Below are 24371 nucleotides of genomic sequence, written 5' to 3'. Positions count from 1 at the left end.
GCGGCGCCGGGCTTCCGCCTCCGGGTCGCGGCGGTGAGGACGGCCGTGCCGGCGCTGCCGGGGACAGCATGGCCTTGCGCTGGTGGCGGCGGTGCGGCGCTTTCTGCCGCCGGGCACCGCCGCTCGGTCCCGCGCCGCCCCTCCGCCCGCCGGCGCACGGCCTACGCGGACCGCCGCCCGCCCTGCGCGCCGCGGTGAGTGCGGCGGGCGCCTGGAGGTCACCGGCGATGAATGGGGCGGCGGGGCCCGAGGAAGGAGCGCCGAGCCGGCCGTGGGGGGACGGCGGCTCCGCGTGCTCCGGGCGGCGTGACGGGTGTGGGGCCCGGGGGTCCGAGCCGTGCCGAGGGCTGCTAAGGGGTTTCTGGGGACGCTGTCAGCTTTGGGGTTACGTTCTTGACGTCTGCCCGGTGTAGGTGTAAATCATAGCAAGGAGAGAACCGGATTAAAATGGCTTCAGGGGAAAACAGAGCGTACGTTCTTCAGTTAGCGCGGCGTTTTACAGGAAGCTCCCGGCCCTTTCTGTGCGAAAAGGGTTTATCTGTAACACAGGGAGCGTTTGAAAGCTGCACTTCCGTGAGTGCCAGAGCAAGCACGGCTCGCTGGAAGCGCACTGATAGGTTTGCTGGCTGCTCCTGCAAGAGGAGAAAGTTCAGCGCGCCTGAGCAGAAGTCTGTAAGTCGGGATCTCAGGGGCACGGGGGCGGCGGTGCCTCACGTGGTGCGGAGGGGATGATGCGGCCGCCTCTGCTGAGCTGCTGAGGGAAGAAATGGCGCGGCGCTGAACGCTTGCTTTCGTAATCAGATGTTCTCTGTCCATTCTAAATTCCGCTTTTGAAATTAACCCTGCTTTTTCTTCGTGCAGATGTGTCACTTTCCCCAAAGAAGCTCAGTATGGCCATTTCCAAAGCTGTGTAGTATACCTTGGCGGTAAGTTGGAGGCCCTCATTCCGTGATGGGTAAAGACAGTTACTGGGTGAGCTGTGTAGTCACCGTGAGCTGTAAGCATAGACTGAAAGTGAGGTTATTTGCTACAGAACATTGGGTAATTCCACATAGACCACCACTGTGCTGTTGGTCTGAGTCCTCCATGCAGGAGGGCAATGGGCAAAGCTCATTTCAGATCGTGAAATTCATTTTGAAGAAATGAGACACACTGAGAACCGTAACCTTCAGCTCCGGGGAATATAAAGAAGTAATGAGGCCCAGGCAGAATGCACCTCGATGCATGCAGGTAGAACTTTGACCCTTATCGCCGCATGGGATCATGATGCTAACTGGAAGTATTGATTTAATGTATAACTTAGGTTGGGCCGTCTCATGTAGCTGGGTGCGTAAGGGGGATTTTCAAACCCAAGCCAGGAGCATTTGTCTAGGAGTGGGAAGAAATCGGCAGAATAATTGTGCTGCTAGAAGATGAAGGCTTCATCTACAAGTATACACTGTACTGTACAATGTGTTCAAAAGGAATAAGCTGAGAGCAGCGTAGTTTGCTACCCAGGAGAATTCTGTAATCTGTTAAGTGCATGAGTGCGTGCGGAGGATGATGATTATTGCTTTCCAAATGCTGCACTTTGCTAGCTCCTCAAAGTCTACAATCATCAACAAGTAGCTTTGCTGTCCTTCTTCCTCATTAGTTGGTTAAAATGAGTATTTTGATGCCCTGTGTTTATCTTCTAGCTATTTCACTAATTTATTTCGGGGGGCTGGGGGGAGAAAGGAAGGAGGAGGTTGTGCTTTGAAAGGTTTCTCTTTGTAGAATCAAGGGAAGTTGGCTTTTAACAATGTTACTCCTTTGAAAAACACTGTCACCAGGTTCTATCATACAAGTACAGCCCTCATGTGCAGCTGCAGTAAGACAGTTAGTGATGAAAAATACCAAGACCCTTTTCAACTTGGCAGAAAAGACTTGAAGAATCTCTATGAGGATATTAAAAAGGTAAGGGGTTTTGGTGACTGTTCTGGGATATTGTAATGATTCTGACTCTAATTGCAACCATTATTGTGGAGGGTAGTTACTTAGGCACTGTTCTTCATGTTTATGAAAAGCTGTTTGTAAACTGCTCTGGAAGTAAAGAGAGCATTTTAACATACTGTGTGGAACCTGAATGCAGTTTTTGTTTTATCCTGATTTGCAGTGCTTGAATACATCAGTTATATTTCAGATTACAATGAAAAGTAAAAACATCAGCTTACGTTGTGTGAATACTGGCAATAACCTTTTATGTGCATACTGCTTAAACTGTAAGATTGGCATTGTGACTTTAATGCTGGTCCCATCTTTTCCTTTCTGTAGGAGTTACTTGTATCTACTGCTGAACTTAGGGAAATGTGTGAATATTACTTTGATGGGAAAGGAAAGGCCTTTCGACCAATGATTGTGGTGCTAATGGCGAGGGCTTGCAACATTCACCATAGCAATTCCAGGTGAGTCGGTTGCTCTTGAGTATACGGACTTGCATCATACTTGAAATGCGTCACTTCTGCATCTCCCCAAAAATCTGTCAGTATCTTTATGGAAATAAAATGTTCCTCAATAAAGCCTGCGCTTAAATTCCATTTTTAAGATGTATTTTTGAATTTAGCAGCGTAAAGTGGACTACTGGTTTTATTATGTGCTTGGAGGTGAGAAATTAGGGGCTGTACCTCCGTTGTAACTGGTGATGGAAAACAATGTTGTCACCTTCTGGTAAGGCTTTTAGCAAATTGTACCTTCTTACATAAATGGTTTGTTAGAATCTGTAACACTTCTGGAAACTATATTAACTGTTTTTCAGTTGTGACCACTTTTGTAGCTGTTAAACTCTTGACCAGATGAGAACTTTGTTGCAAGAAGGGACTTTCATAATGTGTATTTGTTATTACACAGAAAAGCCATCAAGCAGGTGATATAATTGTATTAGATGCTGTGGGACAATGAGACAGTCAGAGGTTCCCCCCTCTGGGGGCAGATTTGTATGCTTTAATGTCAGATTCTTTATTCAAAGAACCTGCTGTTATTCCCATGATCTTCAATTTGAGGAGTTTAGGCAGAGTAGAACGTCACTCCTTGCTCTGCCCGACAGCAGATACTTCTTTCCACATGTTCCTATCAGTTTTCTTTGTGTTTTGAGGTAAAATGTTGGCTGAAGAGCTCTCTGCATTCCAGTTGTGTTTCTGGTCTTCCCTCATAGAATTTCAAGTATGAAATTTTTGGTCCGTAGCCAGAAGTGTCTTGACTAATTTATTGATCTTAAGGGATTTCCCAGCTACTGCACCATCACCTCCTTAGTGATAACTTAGTGCCTTGTTGCCTTTGATTTTTGTACCTTACAGCACAGCTTATATTTTGAGGCTTGATATGGCACCTTTCCCAGTATACCAGTGACATTTTCTCCCTTCTTGTGTGAATATAATTTCTAATAAGAAAGAAAAACCTGACTGGCATTATCCTGTCCTGTGTGTGCCAGTTTGTCGTGGACCAGTGAACTTCACTTCAGCCTAATTCAGTTTTCTGTACAGTACCACTCTGAGGCAGTGACAAAGATGTAAAAAGAAGAAAGAATATTTCTGAAAGTCCTCAGGGATGTCCTTTGTTGCAGCACTGATTTGCTTAATATTTTTACAAGTGCTCTGGGCATGAGTGTGACAACGGCACTTTCTCATGACAAAGACATTCTTGATGACTTGCCATCTGTGGTGGAATGAAAGGTAGAACAATGAAACAAATATTTCTGTTTGAGCTTGGAGGTTCACAAGTGTCCCATTAGGGAGTAACCTCAGTGAGATCTGCAGACACCTTCTCTGTGAAAAACCTCGAAGTGATCCTCATGTGCATCAATTACAGAATATCCAGTTCAGCTAACGAAGGGCTGATACTGTACAGTGCTTTTTGAAATCGTCAGTTCTTGTGTTTAAAGAAAGATAACTTGTGTTTAAGATTCTTGTGTTTAAAGGAAGAAAACTGCAGCTTAAGGATGGAATGCAAGGATAATCAGGGAGAGTGCAGGACTTGTCTGCAGATTTGTAAGGAATGGGGAAGAAAGCTATTTAAGGCAATGTACACTGTTGTTAAGAGTAAACGTTTGGGATGGAAATTTAGGAGAGTTTTAACAATTGGAACAGTGAGTTTTTGGAACAGCCTTCTGGTCAGAATAACGGAGAAGATCGTTCTATCTCATTCTAATGTGTTGTATGAGAAGCTTATCAATAAAATTATTTAGTGCCCTGGCAATACTAAGAAATCCAGAATTGATGTAAAAAAGCATATAGCATCAGATGTGATCAGTGAATCAAAGACAGTAAGTAGCCATAGGAAGAACTGCATTTGCTTTTATTTGCTCAAATCATATTTGCTGCCTTTTAACACGTGTATGCTCATGCAAATATATTTGTCCATGCATTATGCTGTCTTTAAACAGTCAGGACTACTTTGACATCTTCCCTGTATGATAAGAAAGCGTGATCTCAGACTCTGAATGCTACATATGCCGAAGTCAAGTAGCCAACCCTCAGCACCAACACTGATTTATCTTCTGTACGTCTCTTGCAGCTTTTGTCAGCACCTCCAGACTAAGCTTGATGTTTAAAAGTCTCATTAATTTAAGTGTACCTTTTACGAGAAGAGGCTGAGGCACCATCTCTGTCACATCTGTCATGTTTGGGGTTTTTTTTGTTTGTTTGTTTTTTGGTTTTTTTTTTAGAAGGAAATTCTGAGTAGGGAGAACAGAAAGGTATCAACAAAAGAAGAGAATGAAATCCCAGGGTATTTACCTTCCTCTTTGCTTCATGTCACTTTTCTCAAAGACTGTGATTGTAATTGAAGTTCACATGTGTTTATGCAAGCCTTTTGGCTACAGCATGATGTCCAACATCTTCTGAGGGTTGGTAGGCCATACGAAAGAATATGCTTTCATATTTTGCATACCTACTTACTGTGGATTGATGAAGTTTCATATGCATTTTCTTCTCTTTGCTTTTAGATTTCTTGAGGCAGGCTGCGTGATAACACCTGCTTCATCTATATGTATACTTCCAGCTCACACTGACAGTAATTTTGTTATTGTTGCTTCTTACAGAATTACTGCTTCCAGGTGACAGATTGTTCTTCCATCTTTTTACTGTTCATGAGGGAAAATGTACACATAGAGAAGAAAACACTGCATTTTTGCTACTCTGCTGTTCTAGATCTGAGAGGGGAAAAAACAACCCTTGCTTTCCATTTTGCCTCTCTTGTTGCTTGTTGTTGGTTTTTTTTTTTTAGATGTTTCTCCTCTTTCAACTTGTCATTTCTCTTAAAGCATTTCATCATGCTTTTGCTCAGTTAATATTGATTCTTTTCCCAGACTTGTTTTACTTTGGTTCCCATACATGTAGTGAGATACTGGACAGAACATCTGTAGACTTGTGGGGTGAGCCCATTTCCTATGCTGTTTATCTTTTATGTTTAACTTTATTTTATTTTATTTTTTTAAATTCTGCCTCGGACTTGTATGACTGCTGTTGAATTTCTGTTTCATCTTAGAATCATAGAATATCCTAAGTTGGAAGGGACTCATAAGGGCCATCAAGTCCTGGCTCCACACAGCACCACAAAAGAATCAGACCATATGTCCTGAGAGCTTTGTCCAGATGCCTCTTGAATTCCAGCAGCTTGGTGCCATAACCGCTGCCCTGGGCAGGCTGTTCCAGGGCCTGAACACCCTCTGGTGCAGAACCACTCCCTGACCCCCAGCTGCCCCTCCCCTGACACAGCTGCATGCCGTTCCTTCAAACCCTGTTGCTGTCACACAGAGCAGAGCTCAGCGCTGCCCCTCGGCTCCCTGTGAGGAGCTGCAGCCGCCATGAGGCCTCCCCTCAGCTCCTCTGCTCTGGGCTCAGCACACCCAGGGACCTCAGCTGCTCCTCATGCCACTCCAGACCCATCACCATCTTTGTTGCTTTTCTTTGGACACTCTGTGATAGTTTTATGTCTTTTTCATACTGTGGTGCCCAAAGCTGTGGCCTGCTCAAGCTAAGGCCGCACCAGTGCACTGTAGAGCAGGACAGTCCCTTCCCTCACCCAGTGGCTGTGCTGTGCTTGATGCACTACAGTGTGCAGTTGGCCTTCCTGGCTGCCTGGACACACTATTGACTCATGTTCAACTTGCTGTCAGCCAAGACTCCCCAGATCTCTTTCAGTGATGCTGCTCTCCAGTGCCACACCCCCCAGTCTGTACGTAATTGCCAGGGTTGCCCCTTTTCAGGTGCATAATCCGGCACTTGCTCTTGTTAAACTTTGTGTCGCTGGTGATTGCCCAGCTCTCTCATTTGCCTAGAGGCCTGCAAGGCCTCTTCACCCTCAGTGGAGTCAACGGCTCCTCCCAGTTTTAGTATCGTCAGTAGTCTTACTCAAAACACCCTCTATTCTTACATCCAAATCATTTATGAAGACATTAAAGAGAACTGACCCTAAAATGAAGCCCTGGGGAGCCCCGTTAGTGACTGGTTGCCAGTCTGATGTAGCACCATTTACTACAACCCAGATCATGCTGCCCTTCTCAGCTGTCCTATAATTTGCTGGATCCAGCATGCTTTTGCTGGTTCTTCAGTTGTTTTTTGTTGTTTCTCTAGGTTGTTTTTGTTTTTGTTTTCCTTTCCTACAATACTACTTGAAAGGGTACTACTCCTCCTTGTTTGGTTGTTAACATAACAGGACACAACTTTATAAGGATATGGGTCCTGATCTTTTGAGGCGGTCCACAGAGACCTCTCTGTCTTCACAGAGCCCCACGAGATTGAATTAAATTTCTCAGGGGAATGGAGACAGATACACAGATAGTTCTGCTTACTAATTAAGTGACATGATCTTTTGAGTTTAGATTTGAGAAGGTTAGCTATTTAGAATGCCCCTAGCAGGTTAGCTGGCATTCTACAGTGAGGTTGCTTTGTTTTAGTCATTGTAAAGAGAATGACTTTTGTACAAGGCCATAATGAATCCAAAATATTGTCAAAAAATATCCAAATATCCAAACTATCCAAAGAGCATTCAGGCTGTTCTGTGCTAGTATGGTTTTATTTTTCTCTTCCCCTTGAAGACCCAATTGTCAAAAGCCCAGCTCTGAGTCTTTGTTTTTTTTTGTTGTTTTGTTTGTTTGTTTAATGACAGCAACTTATCTTTGTGTGAGAGTGAAAATTACTGTAAAGAGTTGAAGCTGAGGTCATTCAAACCCTCAGTTTCACACATGCTCTGACATTTCTTCACACGACACCTGTGTGCAGAATTTCACAGAATTATCACTTAACCCGATGGGACCTCTGTTTCTATTTAGGATATATTCTCCAGAGGTGTTTGTAAATAGGAATTTTTGTCTATTTCTGCAACTGAAATGAGAGACAAAGAGAAGGCCAAAGAAGTACAGAGACATCTCAATAGAGAAAATAGTGAGCACAAAATGTTTAGGGAGGAACAAAAAGGAAATAAATCTATCAAAATGGTAAGAGAAATATTTAAATATAATGACATAGCCAAACTAGTGTGAATATTTCCTATCATTTGGGGATCTGCCAGCAACCCTAGCCCTCTTTGCTTTCCTTCTTCATTGTCAGATGCCTCTACTGTTTGCTGTTTCTCAGTAGTTCTGTAATTTGTTCCTGGTTAACACATCCCTTCTCTATGCCTCCATTAGTTTGTAGTGTCCTTCTCTGTCATAGGCTGTTTCTGAAGAGTTACTTTCTTTTAGCTACATGAACTTAACAGCAGAAATGTACTTTGAGGAGTGTGATTGTACAACAGAAATTTTGCAAGTTCTGTTGCAAGTTTCCTGCCTTTTAACTGGCAGTATTTACCTACTGGCATACACATTGCAAAGCACCTTGTTGCAGCTGTTAATATTGTGTTGGTTTGGAGGCAGAAGTTTTGTTTAGTTTTTGTTTACCTGTAACATCAGCCTTGATTGTGCTCAGTGCATTTGAAACAAGTTCTGGTTCCCTGTGGTACTGTGTGCCTATAAATGATTGTTGCAGAATCAAGCAGGGGATCCTATTGAAAAATAGAGTGTGGTCAAGGACTTACACGTGCATTATATTCATTTCTAAAAGATGAAGTTATGGTTACGTAGAATATATTTGTAATATATACCATCTTCAGGTGCCTTTATTCTGAGAGTGACCTAAAAATGGCATCATTGCACTTAACAGACTCTTGGTGATCCAGTTACCTCCTGACCTGAGTTACTGCTGGTACCTTTTGCTTTTGTTTTGCAGGCGGAGCAGAATGAAAAATGGCAGGGAATAAGGAAGATCCCATTTCTTTTGTGTTTTCCCTAAAGTAGGCATGCTCTGATTCCAATTTTTTTTTCTCACAAGGTGTTTGTAGGAAGGTATTGCAAAATTTCTGGCCAGAGATGGGAAGAACCTTGCTGGAGAACTTCCAGAAATAGCAGATTTATAAAAAGCCTCCAGGTTGAATTATCACATAACATACAAGAAGCCAGACACATTAACCTTGCTGTCCAGTGCCATTTTTGGTCATTGTCAGAAATGAACTGCACTGTAAAACAGAATTTTCAAAACCTGTTTTTGAAATGTCTGTGCTTGTGCTGCATTCATACTACTGAAAATATTGGCGTGTCTGTGAGTGTTGCCCTTTACTGCTACTTCCCAGGAGGAAGTCCAGTCTGCTGACATAATTAATGAAAAAGGGAGTCCCCAAAAGGAGACCCGTGCATGAAAGAGGCTGGAGACTTTTACAGTTGTTTGAAGGTAAGTTCTCCTACTTAGTAACAATATGTTTTCTTGAAAACTGCTTAGTCTAAACTAGCACTTGACTAAATTACTAGTCCACAGTGAAACTTACCATCAAACAGCCATGAAGGTTTCCAGCTATTATTTTTGTGTTACTCAAAAGCTACGTTTTCATAGCCTGTGAGCCACACGTCCTGCTATTGTTCAGGATGTAGAACTCCCACTGACAGCAATGCATAGTTCTGCATGGAGGTAGGTGTCAGAACACTGTGTTATGTCAGCAGACTGCAAGATGTTCTTTCATTTTTGATTAATCACTAGATTTTAATAGACTAGGCAGTACAAAATTTTAGATGATATTCAGTTGAGCTGAAATGATTAACTTCTGCTTTAACTCACTTCTTTTTCTCACTTCTTTTTCTTTTCTGCTTGAAAATAGTGCTATTTCCTCCGTTAATTGTATACCAGAAGTAAGGTGTTTATATATCAGAAGTAATCTTACCTGTTCTATTTTTTTCTCAGCCATGTGGAATTGTTAGGGCTGTAGGGCAAGGCTGACATGGGTAGCATTTCTGAGATCCTGCGTGCAGCTTTTGACAAGACCAGAGACAATAGCAGATAATAAAACAAGGCAGAGGCAGTTGGGTAGTAGGATAGCTGGTGCTTTTTCTGAGCTAGGACAGCTCTTTTGGGTTCGTTGTGCCAGCCTTGATCCCTAGGTAGTTGTTTTTATGTTCTTTCGCGTCTTTATCACCTAGTTTGAAAAATAAAGCAGATGTTAACTACTGAGAGTTGAATCTTCAGTGCTGGGTCTTCCCAAAGGCTGAATTTCCTTAGGTGTTGGGTAGTTTGTGTTTACAGCCCTCAAATAATTGCAGTATAATTCTGATTAATTCCTCAGGCTTTTGAAGAACGTCTGAAGTCTTAGGATAATCAGATAAGATAAAAGAATAAGGTCAGCAAATTATGAATTCAGATGTAGAATAAAGGTTTTCTTTGTCTACTGATCTCTCCAACTTCCTGGTTCGTAGTGTTAACCAGCTTGGGAGAGTTTGTGGTGCTGCATCTTATAGCAGAGCGATGGGGAAATGAGGAAAAGTTTAAGCTCTGCTACAAAGCTACTTGGCATCCTTTCCTCTGCCCTTTTCCTGATTTCTGTCTTCTTGGAATGAAGCATCCTTAATGCTGTGCTATTTATTGCAGTCTGGATTTAGCAGGATTACAGTCAGTAACTGAGGAGTTTCGCAATGCTGTTAATGCAGCAAGACAGAAAAGAACCTAATAAGGATGGAAACGTTGCGTTGTGCTTATTGTACTAACATAATCTTACTTTCTCTTGTCTTCCTAATTTCAGGTTTGAAAGATGGGGTTCAGACCATGGAAAAGCTGCAACAGCTGTATTCAGCAAACTATGTTTTTGCGTGGTTTTAGTAGAGATTTCTTGCAGTTGCATTGCAGCACACAAAATGTATTTAATTAAATGTCAAATCTTGTTTTTTATTTTAGGGAGGTGCAAGCAAGCCAGCGCTCTGTGGCCATAATTGCAGAGATGATCCACACGGCTAGCCTCGTTCATGACGATGTTATTGATGATGCAAATTCTCGCAGAGGAAAAATGACAGTCAATCAGATCTGGGGAGAGAGGAAGGTGAGGATGGAAGGATTGCATTTTAGTTCTGGCAAAGCAGAAACATCCAGGCTCTTTGCCATGTTACTATCTCTGGGCACACTCTTGGGATATTCCAGAAAAAGCGTGAAGCATTGTGTCCAGATTGTAGGTAAGACAAATGGGTGTTCTGTTACTGAACTTTTGGAAGCATTAGAGAAGCTGTGATTGTACAGTGACTCTTAGTGCTTTCAACTTCCCTGTGTCTTTCTCTTTTGAAGTTGTACCTCAATCAAAACACAGTAGGTTAGACCGTTTCAGTGATGAATGCAAAGCGTTTTCCAGTCAGCATGAGGATATTTTGAGTGCTGTTTCTTCACGGAGTAAAGGAAGGCCTTAATCTGAACATGTAAGGAAAAAAGATAATTACTGGTACACCAAAATGGATCGAAGCAGTTCAGAGCAGACATGGTGTAACAGTCACAGCAGAACAGTCAGATAGAGGGGAAACGTTTCAAACTTAACACGCAAACACATTCAGATGTTGCACAGAGGGAGAACACTACTTATGCAGAAAAATTAGACCAGCAGTATAAGATAGGAGCTGAGAAATGGTTCCAGTTTTAACATTTGGCTATCTTCTGCTTTCTCTCTGTTACAATGAGAAACGTATGCTTTATGTAAGAAAATGATGTGATGTGAGAAGGCGTGCCAGAAATAAAGGAAGTTGTATCATCCATGCTAATACTTGCAGGAAAACAAAAGATTTTTCTTTTTCTTTTTTTCCTTTTTCTTTTTCTTTTTAACTCTTAGGCAGTTCTAGCTGGTGATTTCATCCTATCAGCTGCTTCCTTAGCTTTAGCACGAATTGGAAACACTACTATCATCTCTGTTCTAACTCAGGTGATTGAAGATCTGGTGCGTGGTAAGGTCTTTTTCCATTTTTATCTTCAGGCTTGTTTGCTTCAGCAGTAAACCCACAAATAAAAACTTCCATCTGTGCAAAATTTCAGGTGAATTCCTCCAGTTGGGTTCCAAGGAAAACGAGAATGAGAGATTTGCTCACTACCTCGAGAAGACTTTTAAGAAGACTGCGAGTCTGATAGCAAACAGTTGTAAAGCAGTATGTACGTCTGTCTCTTCTAAAGTTAACATACCGTACTGTAAGCTTCACAGTTCAACTCCTGATTATTTCTGCTTTCTCTGGAGACCCTCCAAAGTAAAGCTTTTAGATGGTGTTCTGCCAGAATGAGTCTGATATTGTGCGTTTTATCCCAATTCAGCTGTGTAGCCTCCAATATTGGTTTTCATTTCTTCCTGTTTTATATTCATACACAGATTTATTGATATTCAGAACAGGGTTCACAGTGGCAGCCTCAAAGTTATGAAATTCTGCGAGTTTGAGGCAATGCTTTTTAATGTCAGTTGAGAATTCTTGATCCTGTAATTTGATTTTAAGACTTCTTTGACATCTGGTCCCACCCATCAGCACAGACTGGGACCTTAAATTATAGCAGTGGGAGAAAACAGCTACTTACATATACTCCACATTATATTCTCCAAAAACACAAGCACGTACGTGTTGGTCTGTCTGGGACCCTGCTATATCTTACTCTACCTGTCAGCCAGTTCTGTTAATTCACTACAGAAGGATCTGATTCAAAATAATGTCCTTATTCAAAAAACTTGTTTAGTCATAGTGCAGAAAATGGAGAAGCTGAGCAATAGTCTTATCCCCATTGAGTTGTATATAATATTTAAATTCGTTTCTTTCCTTCTTCTTTCCTTCTTCTTTCCTTCTTCTTTCCTTCTTCTTTCCTTCTTCTTTCCTTCTTCTTTCCTTCTTCTTTCCTTCTTCTTTCCTTCTTCTTTCCTTCTTCTTTCCTTCTTCTTTCCTTCTTCTTTCCTTCTTCTTTCCTTCTTCTTTCCTTCTTCTTTCCTTCTTCTTTCCTTCTTCTTTCCTTCTTCTTTCCTTCTTCTTTCCTTCTTCTTTCCTTCTTCTTTCCTTCTTCTTTCCTTCTTCTTTCCTTCTTCTTTCCTTCTTCTTTCCTTCGTTCTTTTTTAATGGAAGCAATTACAGCTGGTGTATGGCATAGCAAGAGAGTTCTGGGGGTATTAGATTATAAACCTGTGTCAGTCTTCCTGTGTTCTCAGAGCACTTGTGTATTTGTGCAATAGACAGCAGCTGAAAATTTCTTCTATCCCGAAAATCGTGTAGAATGAGAGAGACACATTTTGTGGGGAGGAAAAATGTCTTTCATTATACAGATGCTTCTGGTCGGAGGAGAGAACTTGAATTTTCTGGATTGCTTGTATTAATGACAGTATGACCCAGGCAAGAATTTCCCTTTGCAGTTCCTTTATGTTAGCAGGAGTTGGAGTGGTAAGGACATCACGTTATTTATTTTCTGCTACCTCCAAAAAATCCCCACAAAGATTTTACATGAGGTTTGACAGTCATCCTAATAGAACCTACATGGAGGGAAGGATCACCGTCCCACTGAGGGGAGTCTTCTCACAAATCTGTTATTTGGAATTTTTTCCTTTTCATAACTCATAGAAGAATTAAGGATTTAAGCACTTACTTCCATACTGCAGCTGTGATGCTGGTGAATGGGAAGGGCACATGCTTGGGTGCTGTTCTTCAAGTAATTGTTCTGAGTTGTTCCAGTGCTGAATTTCTGGACGTTTATATGTAGTTGAATTTATGTTATAAATTAAAACAAAGGAGGTATTTGTCCTTAAGGTAAGATCATACTTGCAGGACACAGTTTCCATGACTTGTATATGCATGCCCACCTCTGTTTCATGGATTAGGAGAACTCTGCTGGAATTTTAGCAGTGAAAAGTTTGGGGGTTTTGGGTTTTTGGTGGTTTTTTTTTTTTTTCCATTCATATGATTTGGACCATTAATCAGAAGGGATTTCTGTCAGTAAGGATGATCACCAGGATCATCATTGTAGCTTGAAAGGAAATTCATCTGGGGAATGAAGAGTATTCACATCCTATTTTCTGGGACAAAACTAAGGAGGGAGATTATGGGTTTACAGAACATCAGCCGTAACCGGGCGAGTGTGGCACCAGATGCAGTTCAAATCCTTTTAATGACAGAAAAAGACATTGGTTAGTTTTGGTGCATAACTGACTACAAATATTAACTGGAATGTCAAACTAGGTCAGGAGGCATCTTAGAATTGTACACTGGGAAGGAAGAATGCAGAGTATTCCTGCTAAAATGTCCGAGCAATGTAATCACAGGTCTGTCAGCAGCCGTCTGTTCAATGCTTCAGATATCTTCTGCATCTCCAAGGCATCACTGCACTTGAATTAGAAGTCCTTTAAGATAGCAATTACTACTTTTTTTAATTGACAGAGCAGTCTTTTCAAAATATTAGAGCCATCCCAGTCCTCAGTTTCTTTCTACCTTAGTTTTACTTGGGGGAATGTTACCAAAGTTGCAGCCAAAGTAATACATTGCAAAAGGAAATGATGGCAGATGGCCCAGAGGGTCACTGAAGGCTTAGTTACTGTAAGGCATTTTTCAGAGAATCACAGCAGGTGCCTGGTTCAAAAATTAATTATAAACCTGCAGTGGAATTTCTGGCTGTCATCAGTCATGCTGGAGATGGCAAAATAAATTCAGCAGGTTCTCATTCTTTTTTTTTTTTTTTTTTTAATGATACTTTAATGTGAATTCCTAACCCTTGTAAAGCTATTTATATTTTGCATAACACACTTTCAAAATAGAGATTTAAGCATGCTTGTTGCAAGATCAATGCGAAGTTGCACAAGAGATGGATTTGATAAGAGAGAGCATGCAGCCTCTGGGACTGAGACAAGGCTGTGTACGGGAGGTCTGGCTGAGGGACTGAAGGAAGGAACAGCCTGCAGCTCTGCATTAAGCAGTTCTCTACTTTAACTAGTTCATGGTTTCATGTGCGCAAAGGGCTCCTGCTGAAAAAAACATGTGCCAGGGTATAAGACCTCTGAAATACTAGGAGCTGGAACACCACCAGCGAAACGGATCTCTGCCCCACCCTCAAACTAAGCATGCTGACTACAGTAAAGTCCGATGACAGATGTAGGCTCATAGCATCTGTGGCATCAGATTGTCAGCCAATAAATTTCCTTATGGTAGTTCCCATGGGGTTTCCTTCTTCATAATCTGTTTACTATGAGAAAGATTACCACAAATACCCTGCAGATATTGAGACGGATAACTTTTACTTGAGAACATGTAAAATATATGAAAATGCAAACTGTGGTCAAGAGTCTGTTGCATGCACAGCTGCTGGGTAAATGTCTTCCTCTAGCAGGCAGGCCTTCCTAACCTCCTTCCCAAGAGCTACCAAAGGGGATTTGAGGAGGCAGGAGGAGAGTGGGCCCTGTGGCAGTGAAGGCTAAAAGCATAAGGGGCTGCATCACCAGCACATCAAGGGAACATAGCTGGTTTCCTTTGCTCCGTGTGTGTCAGACCTCTCTGGCAGTATTGTACCCAAGCTGAACTCCCTCAAACAAGGCCAAGGTTCACACTGTTGGGTGAGTCCAGTGATGGCTGGTGGCCGGAGCATGCAGCATAACAAGAGTTGGCTTCAGCTTGGGGTAGAGAAAGCTGAGGGGAAATTGTCGTGTTGTTTCCAGCTGTCAGAGTGTAGGAGAAGATGGAGATGCAGAGTGAAAGAAAGAGTTTTTCCATGAAAATTTTCAATTCGGTGTTGAGAAAAAATTCTTTGTGAGTTTGGTCACATGCTGGAACACATTGCCCATACAGGGCATGGGATTTCCATCCCGTGAGATGGTCACAACTCAACTGGACACAGCCCTGAGCAACCTGTTCTGACTGAAGAAAGCCCTGGTTTGAGCAGATGGATGGACCAAATTACTTTAAGAGGTCTCTTTCAACCCAAACTATTCTGGGATTCCGCTGAAAGAGTGGTGCTATCACCTGGAAACTGAGCCAGGTGAGCTGCAACCAAGAAGGTAGGATTCTGACTGCTTCAGGAGGGGGTGTGGAGGAAGGCTGGAGAGCAGCTGAAGGGGAAGATTTCAGAGCCCTTTCCTTTCCAAGATGGCCCCCAGCCTAGGAGACAGAGTTGGAGAGCAAACATCTCATGTGCCATTTAGACAAGGATGTTTCTTCCCAGCAGCAGATGCTTCTGTTTGGTGTGCAAGTCGCCAGTGCAGATGTGCAAGTGTTTGAAACCCCAGCTGCTGTATTGTCACACAGCAGGTAAAAGAGCAGGATGTATCCACAGGTGATGGCAGAATATTTTATGGATGTGAGAAGTCAGTAGGGAGGCACAAGTGGCTGATAGGCTCTCGTGTAACACAAAAGATTGGAAACAATTTTTTGTCTTAAAAAGCGTGATTGAAATAATACCAGGCAGGTTGACTTGGTTGGCTGAGTTCAAGGAGCCTTTCTGAAGAATTTGTTGCACTCGATAGAAGGAAGGGTTTTTTACATCAGAATTTAATGGAGGACATGTCTGAATTCTTGCAAGATTAAATTTGTAATCAACAAACCCCCACATTGGGGAGCTATAGGATGACCTCCAAGGCATCAGCTTTATCACTTAAACGTACATAATTATATTTATGTTGTTACGCTGATTTTTATTTGTAAATGTGTTCTATTATCCCAGTATGGCCTCAGGCTGACTCCCATTGCTTGCAGAGCGGCAGGCTGACTGGGAAAGCCTGCCTGCATCCCAGTGAGTGTCCATTTGGGGGCAATAATCCATAAGAGCAGTTTTAGATATTGGATCCTGGAGGAGCCCTGTGGCAGACCAGAGCCAGTCGTGTTTGCAGGTTTATGGTGTGGTTGTGGTAAGAGAGTCACAATAGGTGTATTGAATCTGCTGGATTTGTTATATTTTTTGGTCTTCTGAGGTGGTTTTTAACATGAGTAGCACATACAAAGGTCTTCTCTTGCAAAGATGCAAGAATTCATTTTTGCAGTGATGAATTTTCTCGTGTAAAGAACTCATGCTTTTGGTTTTTAAACGCACGTGCAGTGCCGTAATTCTCTGTGTGGGTGATGTCAGTGATGCCAGAGAACTGCCCACCTGCAGTGACAGCTCTGCTCTGACCTCCCAGCTTAAAGGAGGAAGCTCTTCTCCAGGTGTAGCCCTTCCTCCCTCCACCTACCAGCTTGTCCCCACTCTCACCCTTTGCAATCAATCACGATTTTGCCAATTGAATGCTGCTCTGCTGAATTATTTCAATTCTTTACATTTAATTTGGTGACATGCAAAGATTTCATTGGCACGGGGTAAATGCAGTCCCTCTGCCTTGCTGATCTTTGTATTACAGAAGCACCAAAAGTTTGCTAGGCACTGCACGGCAGCAGATGATGTTAACTTTGAGGGACAAATACTGCTAGTCAAGAGGAAAGCTTCAGAAGGAGGGTACAAGGGCAAGATGTTCTCGCTGGACAGTCTCTAGCAACTCCTACTTGAGTGCCCCATATTTGCAGCTCACTGTTTTAATGGCCTTTAGAAGGTCACATGAATAGACGTAGGTAGTGTCATTTCCCTGCTACGCTGTCCTCTTAAATAAAACTGGGAAGAGCGAGCTGTTAATGACTGAGAGAACCAGGCCCCTGGGGGTCTGCTGTTACCCATCCATGAAGGCTATGACTGGGAGTTTTCTGGTGCTTAGTTACAAAATGCACTGAGGCATGAAATAGCCTCCAACTTTGTACACACTGCATCATACTTATTAGGGTATATGTAATTATATGTAATACATTGACCCGTCAGCATCTGACGTTGTTTCGTATCTTCATGTTCACCCTCAAAGCTGTCCCTGGACCTGCTTTTGGTTGAGGATTCTTTTTCCTGTTTGTTTTTAATGATCCTACCTTTCATATTCCTTACAGAGATGATCTTTGTAATATCCCCACTCATTTTTATGTCACCCGATTTTCCTAGCATATTTTTAGTCTTGCAGTAAATAAAATGCATCTTTGCCCCTTCCGTCAGTCACAGCAGACTTGGATGGGTTTTGTCCCCTATTCCTCATAGCTTCATTGAGGCTGGGAATAAAGCAATTTAAACGTAGCCAACCTCATTCTGCAGTCAATAGATAAGTGCAAAAGCATGGAAGTGCCCTTCCTTTAGGCAATATATTAATTCCCACAGCTTCCTCAGTCCTATATTTCAGTTTTGTGGAGTTTATACAGAGAAAGCTCGCCCTCAACCAGTCAGTTCCTCTATGTGTGCTCAGTTCAAGTATTTATCTCAGTTTTGTGATACTTTTGTCGACCTCGGTGCGCTTTCTTCATTCACTACCTTATTTCTCTCTGCCATTTATCCCTTGGTACCTTTGTCTGCAAGCTTATCAGGTGCCTTCTGAGCAATTCTGTTTCAGGCAGATAACATCACCCTTAAAAATAATCTTATCTCAACCGACCCTCCTCTGTGGGTGCAACTCCTCCAATTTTTGGATCTTTTATGAGGCATGCAATGTGCAATTATCTGTTGTCTGACTTACAATTATCCCCTGGCTGATTTATAAATGTAATAAATTTAATTCCTCTGTCTCTGGACTGGATATGACTATTAGCCTGCATGTGCAATGCATCTTTATTTCTTCTCTCCACCCGTGCATTATAATTTCTAACTGATGAATATTTAATCAAGCTGATCTCCTACCAGACTTGAATATATTCTTAATACTGCACTGCTCCTCAGCTTTGTTTCCTAATAAGCTTGGCTCTTGTGTGTATCCAAGAGATAAGCAAGAATGTGTTGCTGAGTCAGCGTTTAATCCTTCCCCAGATTCTCCCTGTCGGTGCTTGCTGTGTCACCCTCTGGTCGCAGGCCAGAAGTGGCTCCTGGCTGAACCTTTCTATTCACTCGTTTTGTTTTTCTTCTCAGGTTTCAATTCTAGGCTGCCCAGATCCCAAAGTTCACGAGATCGCATACCAGTACGGAAAAAACGTTGGCATTGCTTTTCAGGTAGTGCTTTTGTTGAAATAAGGGGAATCTTCACTTTTCCCAAATGCCTTAGAAACTGACGTGGGCTGTCTTAATTCTTTCTATAAATGTAATTTTAACAAGGATTTAAAAAAAATGCCTTAAGCTGATCTTTATCTCCTCGCAGCTAATAGATGATGTGTTGGATTTCACATCGTGTGCTGACCATCTTGGGAAACCGGCAGCAGCAGATCTCAAGCTTGGGTTAGCCACAGGCCCTGTCTTGTTTGCTTGTCGACAGGTAAGTTAAAGGGAACACATTGACCCCAAACCAAAAGCGTACTGCCAGAGCGTACTGCCAGACCCTCTTCACAGCCAGAGACCCAGCTCACATGCAATCACTTCTACAGTGTAAGTGATGAACACGACCTGGGCATGTGTGAACAATCGGTGCATTAGTCTTTTGCTGCCCTACATGCCCAGAGTTTGCAAAGGTGCAGGTACTCAGGGAGATTTTCTGCACATTGGCTGCTTGCTCATGTTCTTTCCCCAGTCGCCATGTTCTCCCTAGGCTGCCTATGTAACCTTTTTGCCAAGTTCTAGGCCTTGTATCCATTCTGGAGCACAGCTGAAAACATGAGAAGCTTTCCCTTCTTTACAGTTGTGCTGCTGGAGATAAATGTGAAAGTAGTTTGGATAAGTGGAAGGAGTACATCAGTAAGTTTAAAATTGGTCAAGATTTTTAGTGGCATGAGAATGATTTAGAGGAGTAAAAAGGAAGCAGAAGTACTAGCAGCACCAAAAGAAACATAAAAATTGGTAGTAATCCATAGAAGGGAAAAAGCCTGGTTTAATGCACCTTGCTCAGGCTTCTGCTTTACCTGAGGAAAGATTTGGGACTTAGAAAGCAGTCCTTCCTTCCAAGCTCCACGATATGCTAGGTGGCACAACCAGTTCCAGTCAGAGCTCTGGACTGTGTTCTCTCAGTGGAATTGCACAGAGCTTGAGATGGGAAAAATTTTAAACAATTTATTTTAAAAATACAACCTTCTAACATTTACTGTCCCCTCTTTCTTAACAGAAAGAGCCCAGGGGGAGGCTGGAATGTATGCATGTGTTTGTTTCCTCATCCTTTGGGCATTTACAAGGACATGCATCTCAGGAACGACAGGAAAGGGAGGAGTATCAGCTGCTTGGGAGTGCAGCCTGATGCGTGCTGAGAACAACCCCCTCCATGTGCTCATTTCTTCCCCATGGACGTGTCATAGGGCACGCAGGCTTGTTGAATTACTGCAGAATTTGTTAGTCAGCAGCAATTGGAGTTGTCTGGAGGGACAGTGAGAGACAGAAAGAGGGTGCAGTTGTGTCATGGGGTTTTTTTTATCTACTTGTATGGAGACGCAAGGATGTAGTACAAAGACACTGACCAGGACTTGGAAGAGAAAGGGTGACTGACCATCTTTTGGGTGTTGAATATCACAGTGTTTCAATTAAAATTATTCTTTTAAGAATTTGCTTGGGTTTGCTGCTCGTCTCTTTCAGGCTCACTTATCACTGAATTACTTGTGATTTGATAAATAATATGGAAATACAGAACAACCTATCCGCTTCATTTTAAAGTCTTACTTGATTGTCATCGGTCACTTTTAAACACTTCTACTCATTTGTATCTGATAGATGAGCAGTGTAAGTTCTTGCACCGAAAGGTAACTTGGTCGTCTTGCAAAGATTTCCTCATGAAGCGGAAGGCTTTGCTGAACATTTCCTGCTGTTTTCAAGAAACTAGAAGAACAGCACTACAGACTTAAGTGATATATAAACAAAGTATAAGTGCTAAAAAGAAATCTGGAGCTAAATGCTTATCTGTGCCGCTACTGAAAGCTGTTTCATCTATTTTTATCTGAGAATAAAAAGTCCTGAGCGAGGACTTGAAGATAGTCCAAAATGAAATTGTTACTTATAGGCTGTCTCCTCTTGGAATGAGTCTTTCTGCTGTCCTGCACACCCTTTAATTTATCTGGCAGTCCTCACATTGTCTTGCCAACAACCGCACTTCTGCTTTGAATGTTGTCCGGCTCTCAATTGATGGCCTTCTCTTCTTGTCCTCCGTCCTCTGCTGAGATGCATTTCTTTGCACTACAGTGTTGAGTGACCTTAATACAAAAACATTCAAGCTCAACATAAGACCTGTCTGTTTTGTGTTTCAGGTCGGTTCATACCATGAAAAAGTCATTTCTTTTTTTGAAGAAATACACTGCTGTGCACTACTTCTTGAGTTACTCTTTGAGTGGTGCAGCTGAAGAAGGAGGGTTTATTTTCATTACAGCCAATCTTGTCAAATGCTCATAAAATACTCTTCATATCTGTGTCACTGCTAAAAATAGCTTTTCATTACAGGTTTGGGAATTTTTATATTCTTTGCAGCTTAGGTATAAAAAGCAAACGTGTGTGAATCCTCTATCACTGTAAATACAGATAATCTGAACGTTGCAATTAACTTGTCATTTCATGGGAAGAAAGCTGGAATGTAGGGAAAGCCGGCTGTGAGTCACCAATGAACCTTTAAATGCATCCTTCACAGTGAGTGCCTCTGAGTAACAGAGAGGTGTCACAACAGTGAGGGATATCACGCTTGTTCCCTAACAAGGAGTGCATAGATCTGTGGTTTCATAACCATGGTTGTGCAAGGAAAGCAGGTAACTGTGTGAGTGTGCTACAGTATATCTGTAGGGATTACAGTAGTACGGAATGGCAGCTGTACTTCATTTCTTTTCCACCTTATCACAGCCAGCTGCTGCATGGAGAACTACTCACAAGCAGTACAAAACTTCTCGTTCTGTGCTTAGTTTCCAGAAATGAATGCCATGATAATGAGACGATTCAGTAAGCCAGGAGATGTTGAACGTGCTCGGAAGTACGTGTTGCAGGTAGGAACGGTGTCAGATATTTCCTTCCTGAAGGGCTGAAGTCAGTCTGAATTTCACTGTGTCTGAAGCAGAACAGCAGTTGCATTATTTGAATAGATGTTCAGAAGCATGTGAGGTATGTGTTGGTGCCATGTTGGTGCCCCACAGCTGCCGTACTGGCACGGTGTTTTAACAGAAATGTGAGTTACTGGGTTGAATAGATTGTCGGGTTTTTTTAATCCTCAAATAGCATAAAATCTCCCTAATAAAAACAGAAAGCTCGTGCATTAACTCAGCTCCTTCAGTTGAAGAGTCGCTGTGTGCAGTGACTGATTTAAGCAGCAGTAATGACTGCAACTGAAGTGCTCACTCCCGTTTTAGTTGACTGATGTGAAAAAGAGTGAATAGTTGTGCAGAATTAATACATATCTACTCAGCACAGCGTGAGGGTTTTTTTTATGCTTCTTTTTTTGGACAGGAGAGAAGGGGTAAAGCAATTAGTTTCTAGTCCTACTGAATAATATCTTGCTGATACAAGTGTTGTTTTATGAGCATCATTAATTTTAGTGCTGGTAAGTTTTGGTGTTTTAAGATTGAATGGAAGATTGAATGGATACAGAACGAATCCTCTTCCTTATATCTTCAGCACATAGCTTAGTGTTCAGGGTACTGACTTTAAAACTTGTAGAACTACTCACTGTAATTATAAGGGGCAAAAGACAGGAAGGGGCTGCTCAGTTATCCATTGTGTTTAATTTTCTCCCTACATAAGAGTGACGGTGTGCAGCAAACAACCTACCTCGCCCAGCGCTACTGCCACGAAGCGACGAGAGAGATCAGTAAACTGCGCCCATCCCCTGAAAGAGAAGCCCTCATTCAACTGACAGAAATGGTACTCATGCGAGACAAGTGAGAGAACTCCTTCCACTCGTTCTGGCAGCTACTTACCAGACTGTGCCTACATTTCCTTCAAGTGATTTGCTTCCAACGCAGGCTACCAAAAATTATTTTTTTAAGAAACTTTTGGGGTTTTTTTTTTGGGGGGGTGGGAGGAGTTCTACTTTCTTTTTCTAAAAGATAAAAATAAAAAAATGGAAGTGTTTTATTGCAGGAAGCCACACAGTTCAGAGCAAATCAGATCGTGCTGTACAATCGTTTTAGTGGGGGCTATTAATTGTGGGGTAGGGGAAGATGTTTACATGTTGATGCACAAAGGCCACAATGAGAATAAATATAAATTAGTGTATGAAAATTGAATTTGCTCCAAATTTCATTCATTCACAACAATAAAGAGAGCATGCATGTTGCTATCTGTTAAACACCTGTGGAAACATAGGTGGTTTGAATGCTTCCCTGGCTGTTAAATTACAGAATTATGTGGAATTGTATATAGGGGAAGAGATTATAATAACAGATTGTATGTAGACTTGAATAGATTGTACATGTAACTAGTTTCCAATTCATAATGAAATACAGGTGTGTTATTGGTTGTTACTTGCTAGCAGTTGGGAAAGTAGAAGGTTTAGTATTTCAAACCCATGCTACAATGAATGATTCAACAGCCAGTCAAAGCTTCAACTCCATCATCTTCCATCACTCATTTACAGAGAATATCCAATGCCCTCTCCCTAGAAGACTGCTTTGAAGTCACAGACACATTCCTATTACAGTAATTATCCAGTACTACCACATTCCTTTTCAGGTTATTTAAGCCACAGTATTTGCAGAACAGAAGTATCACCTCTAGCTATCTCTGCTTGTTATCCTTTGATGCAAATGGCTAAGTGCGTTGCTCCATCCCAGGTAAAAAGAATCCTTGCCCTGTTCTGGCTGTTTCCCCTCTGTCAGATCTGGAGGACAGCCCCCTGTCTCCACTCAGCTGGGCATGTCCAGATACGGTTTCCACTGAGAAATGTCAGTTACAGACAGTGTCAACTCATTCTATCTAGATAACTAGGTTCAACAAAGAACTGTTGCTACAGCTTATACTGGAAGAAAAGAACTTTTAGGAGTTGGTATAAATGGGTAATTCAGGTTTCATATCTAATTTATTTGCCCTCTGTCAGTGATAAAGTCATGTTACAAACATTTGCTTTTTAGTACATTGCCTGGGATAACACAGCCATGATTTTGCTACGTTAGCATTCCAAACTTCTTTGTCAAGCCAACCAACAAAGTAATGGACAAGACCTTTGGTTCACTTATATATTTATGAATGGAAAAAGTCATAATGTAAATTTACTTATTAAAAAAACTTGGGTACAAATTACACATACATAAGACCACCCATTTTTTGATTCACATGGACACCTTAGACCCAAACAACTCATTGTAATAGACTTTAGTGAGAATACTCCAGGTAAAGATTACAACAATTGGAAGCATCTTGGATTTTTAAAAAAGTATATTTCAATACATAAGTTTGTATGCATGCTTTAAACAAATATAGTTCAAGAATGAGCAAAGAGTCTAAACAAAAAGTAACATGACCAGCACTAACATTAAACTTCTCATCCAGATTTTAATATGTTAGTCTAACGTAGTGTTAGTTACCATGCTGTACTGAAAAATGTAATGGCACAATCTGAATCATGGTTCATTAAATATTATACCCTACTTCCCCAGAATATTTAGGCTGGTCATAAAATTAACAATGCGTAAGTAAATAAGTATAACCAGTTATAGACAGTTGCTTGTTTTACAAATTGCCATCAGGTAAGACATACTGCCCCCAGAGACTCAGAGAGATGGACATTCAATCATACCATTAAAACAGTATGGCCTGAAGAAATGGGCACATGTTTTGAAAGTATATTAAGACAATTCTGTTAGCTTTTAGTTACCCCTTGTAAATAATCATGGTATGACCGAGTACAAGACCCAACTTGTAAAAGCAAAGGAATTTAATCGGCATAGTGCATGATTGATTCCACATAATTCCCAGGAAACAAGCCGGTTACTCGATTGCAAACTCCTTCATACCAGCCGTCGTCGTTCTTCTTTATCACATAAATGATTGCACCCTCCATAAACGACAGCTCGTCGTCTTTGTCCTTTGTATAGTCATATATAGCAACAACTGTGGATTGAACAGGGAAAAGGTTAGCATCGTGTTAATAGCACCACTCAGTACGATTATATTTTGGAAGGACTTGTTTGCCATCCTGGGATTTTCTGTACTGAATTCACAGTTTTCCTGTTCAACATCAAGTCCAGAAAGTGACATCTCCCTTTTCTTGCA

The 24371-nt window shown here is 41.7% G+C and overlaps 2 protein-coding genes across 25 annotated transcripts in view; one reads left to right on the top strand and one right to left on the bottom strand.

The window, feature by feature from the left end:
* The first annotated feature begins 8 nt into the window (after positions 1-8).
* PDSS1 (prenyl (decaprenyl) diphosphate synthase, subunit 1) lies at positions 9-22387 on the top strand. 8 transcript variants are annotated; one of them, NM_001321600.2, is made up of 11 exons: positions 9-194; positions 862-926; positions 1812-1935; positions 2293-2423; positions 10206-10347; positions 11119-11230; positions 11319-11428; positions 18186-18266; positions 18412-18525; positions 21071-21151; positions 21903-22387. In NM_001321600.2, exons 1-11 carry the CDS (start codon positions 69-71, stop codon positions 22041-22043), a joined length of 1227 nt encoding a protein of 408 aa, NP_001308529.2. In that variant the 5' UTR covers positions 9-68; the 3' UTR covers positions 22044-22387. The 8 variants fall into 8 exon arrangements, 7 of the variants coding, with proteins under 7 accessions (NP_001308529.2, XP_046777823.1, XP_015137541.2 ...); XM_015282055.4 differs by having other exon boundaries at positions 130-672; XM_046921867.1 differs by lacking the exons at positions 21071-21151; positions 21903-22387 and adding an exon at positions 19306-19735.
* Positions 22307-24371, bottom strand: part of ABI1 (abl interactor 1) — an 80179-nt gene continuing 78114 nt past the window's right edge. For 16 of the 17 annotated variants that reach the window (XM_040680681.2, XM_040680723.2, XM_040680755.2 and 13 more), the window contains one exon: positions 23160-24209. In XM_040680681.2, coding sequence (XP_040536615.1) covers positions 24034-24209 — 176 coding nt within the window. In that variant the 3' untranslated portion in view covers positions 23160-24033. Of the gene's footprint in view, positions 24210-24371 lie in introns of all 17 variants that reach the window. The other variant, NM_001039281.3, reaches the window with a different exon arrangement.

Source organism: Gallus gallus, chromosome 2 (assembly GCF_016699485.2).
Source record: "Gallus gallus isolate bGalGal1 chromosome 2, bGalGal1.mat.broiler.GRCg7b, whole genome shotgun sequence".
NCBI classification, from domain to species: domain Eukaryota; kingdom Metazoa; phylum Chordata; class Aves; order Galliformes; family Phasianidae; genus Gallus; species Gallus gallus.
This window is presented reverse-complemented; position numbering and strand designations above follow the sequence as displayed.

Coding starts and splice junctions, on each gene's coding strand:
- PDSS1 (XM_015282055.4), top strand. CDS start 448: ATGGCTTCAGGGGAAAACAGAGCGTACGTTCTTCAGTTAGCGCGGCGT. Junction 11,429..18,185: donor TAGCAAACAGTTGTAAAGCA/GTATGTACGTCT, acceptor TTTTCTTCTCAG/GTTTCAATTCTAGGCTGCCC. Junction 21,152..21,902: donor CTCGGAAGTACGTGTTGCAG/GTAGGAACGGTG, acceptor TCCCTACATAAG/AGTGACGGTGTGCAGCAAAC.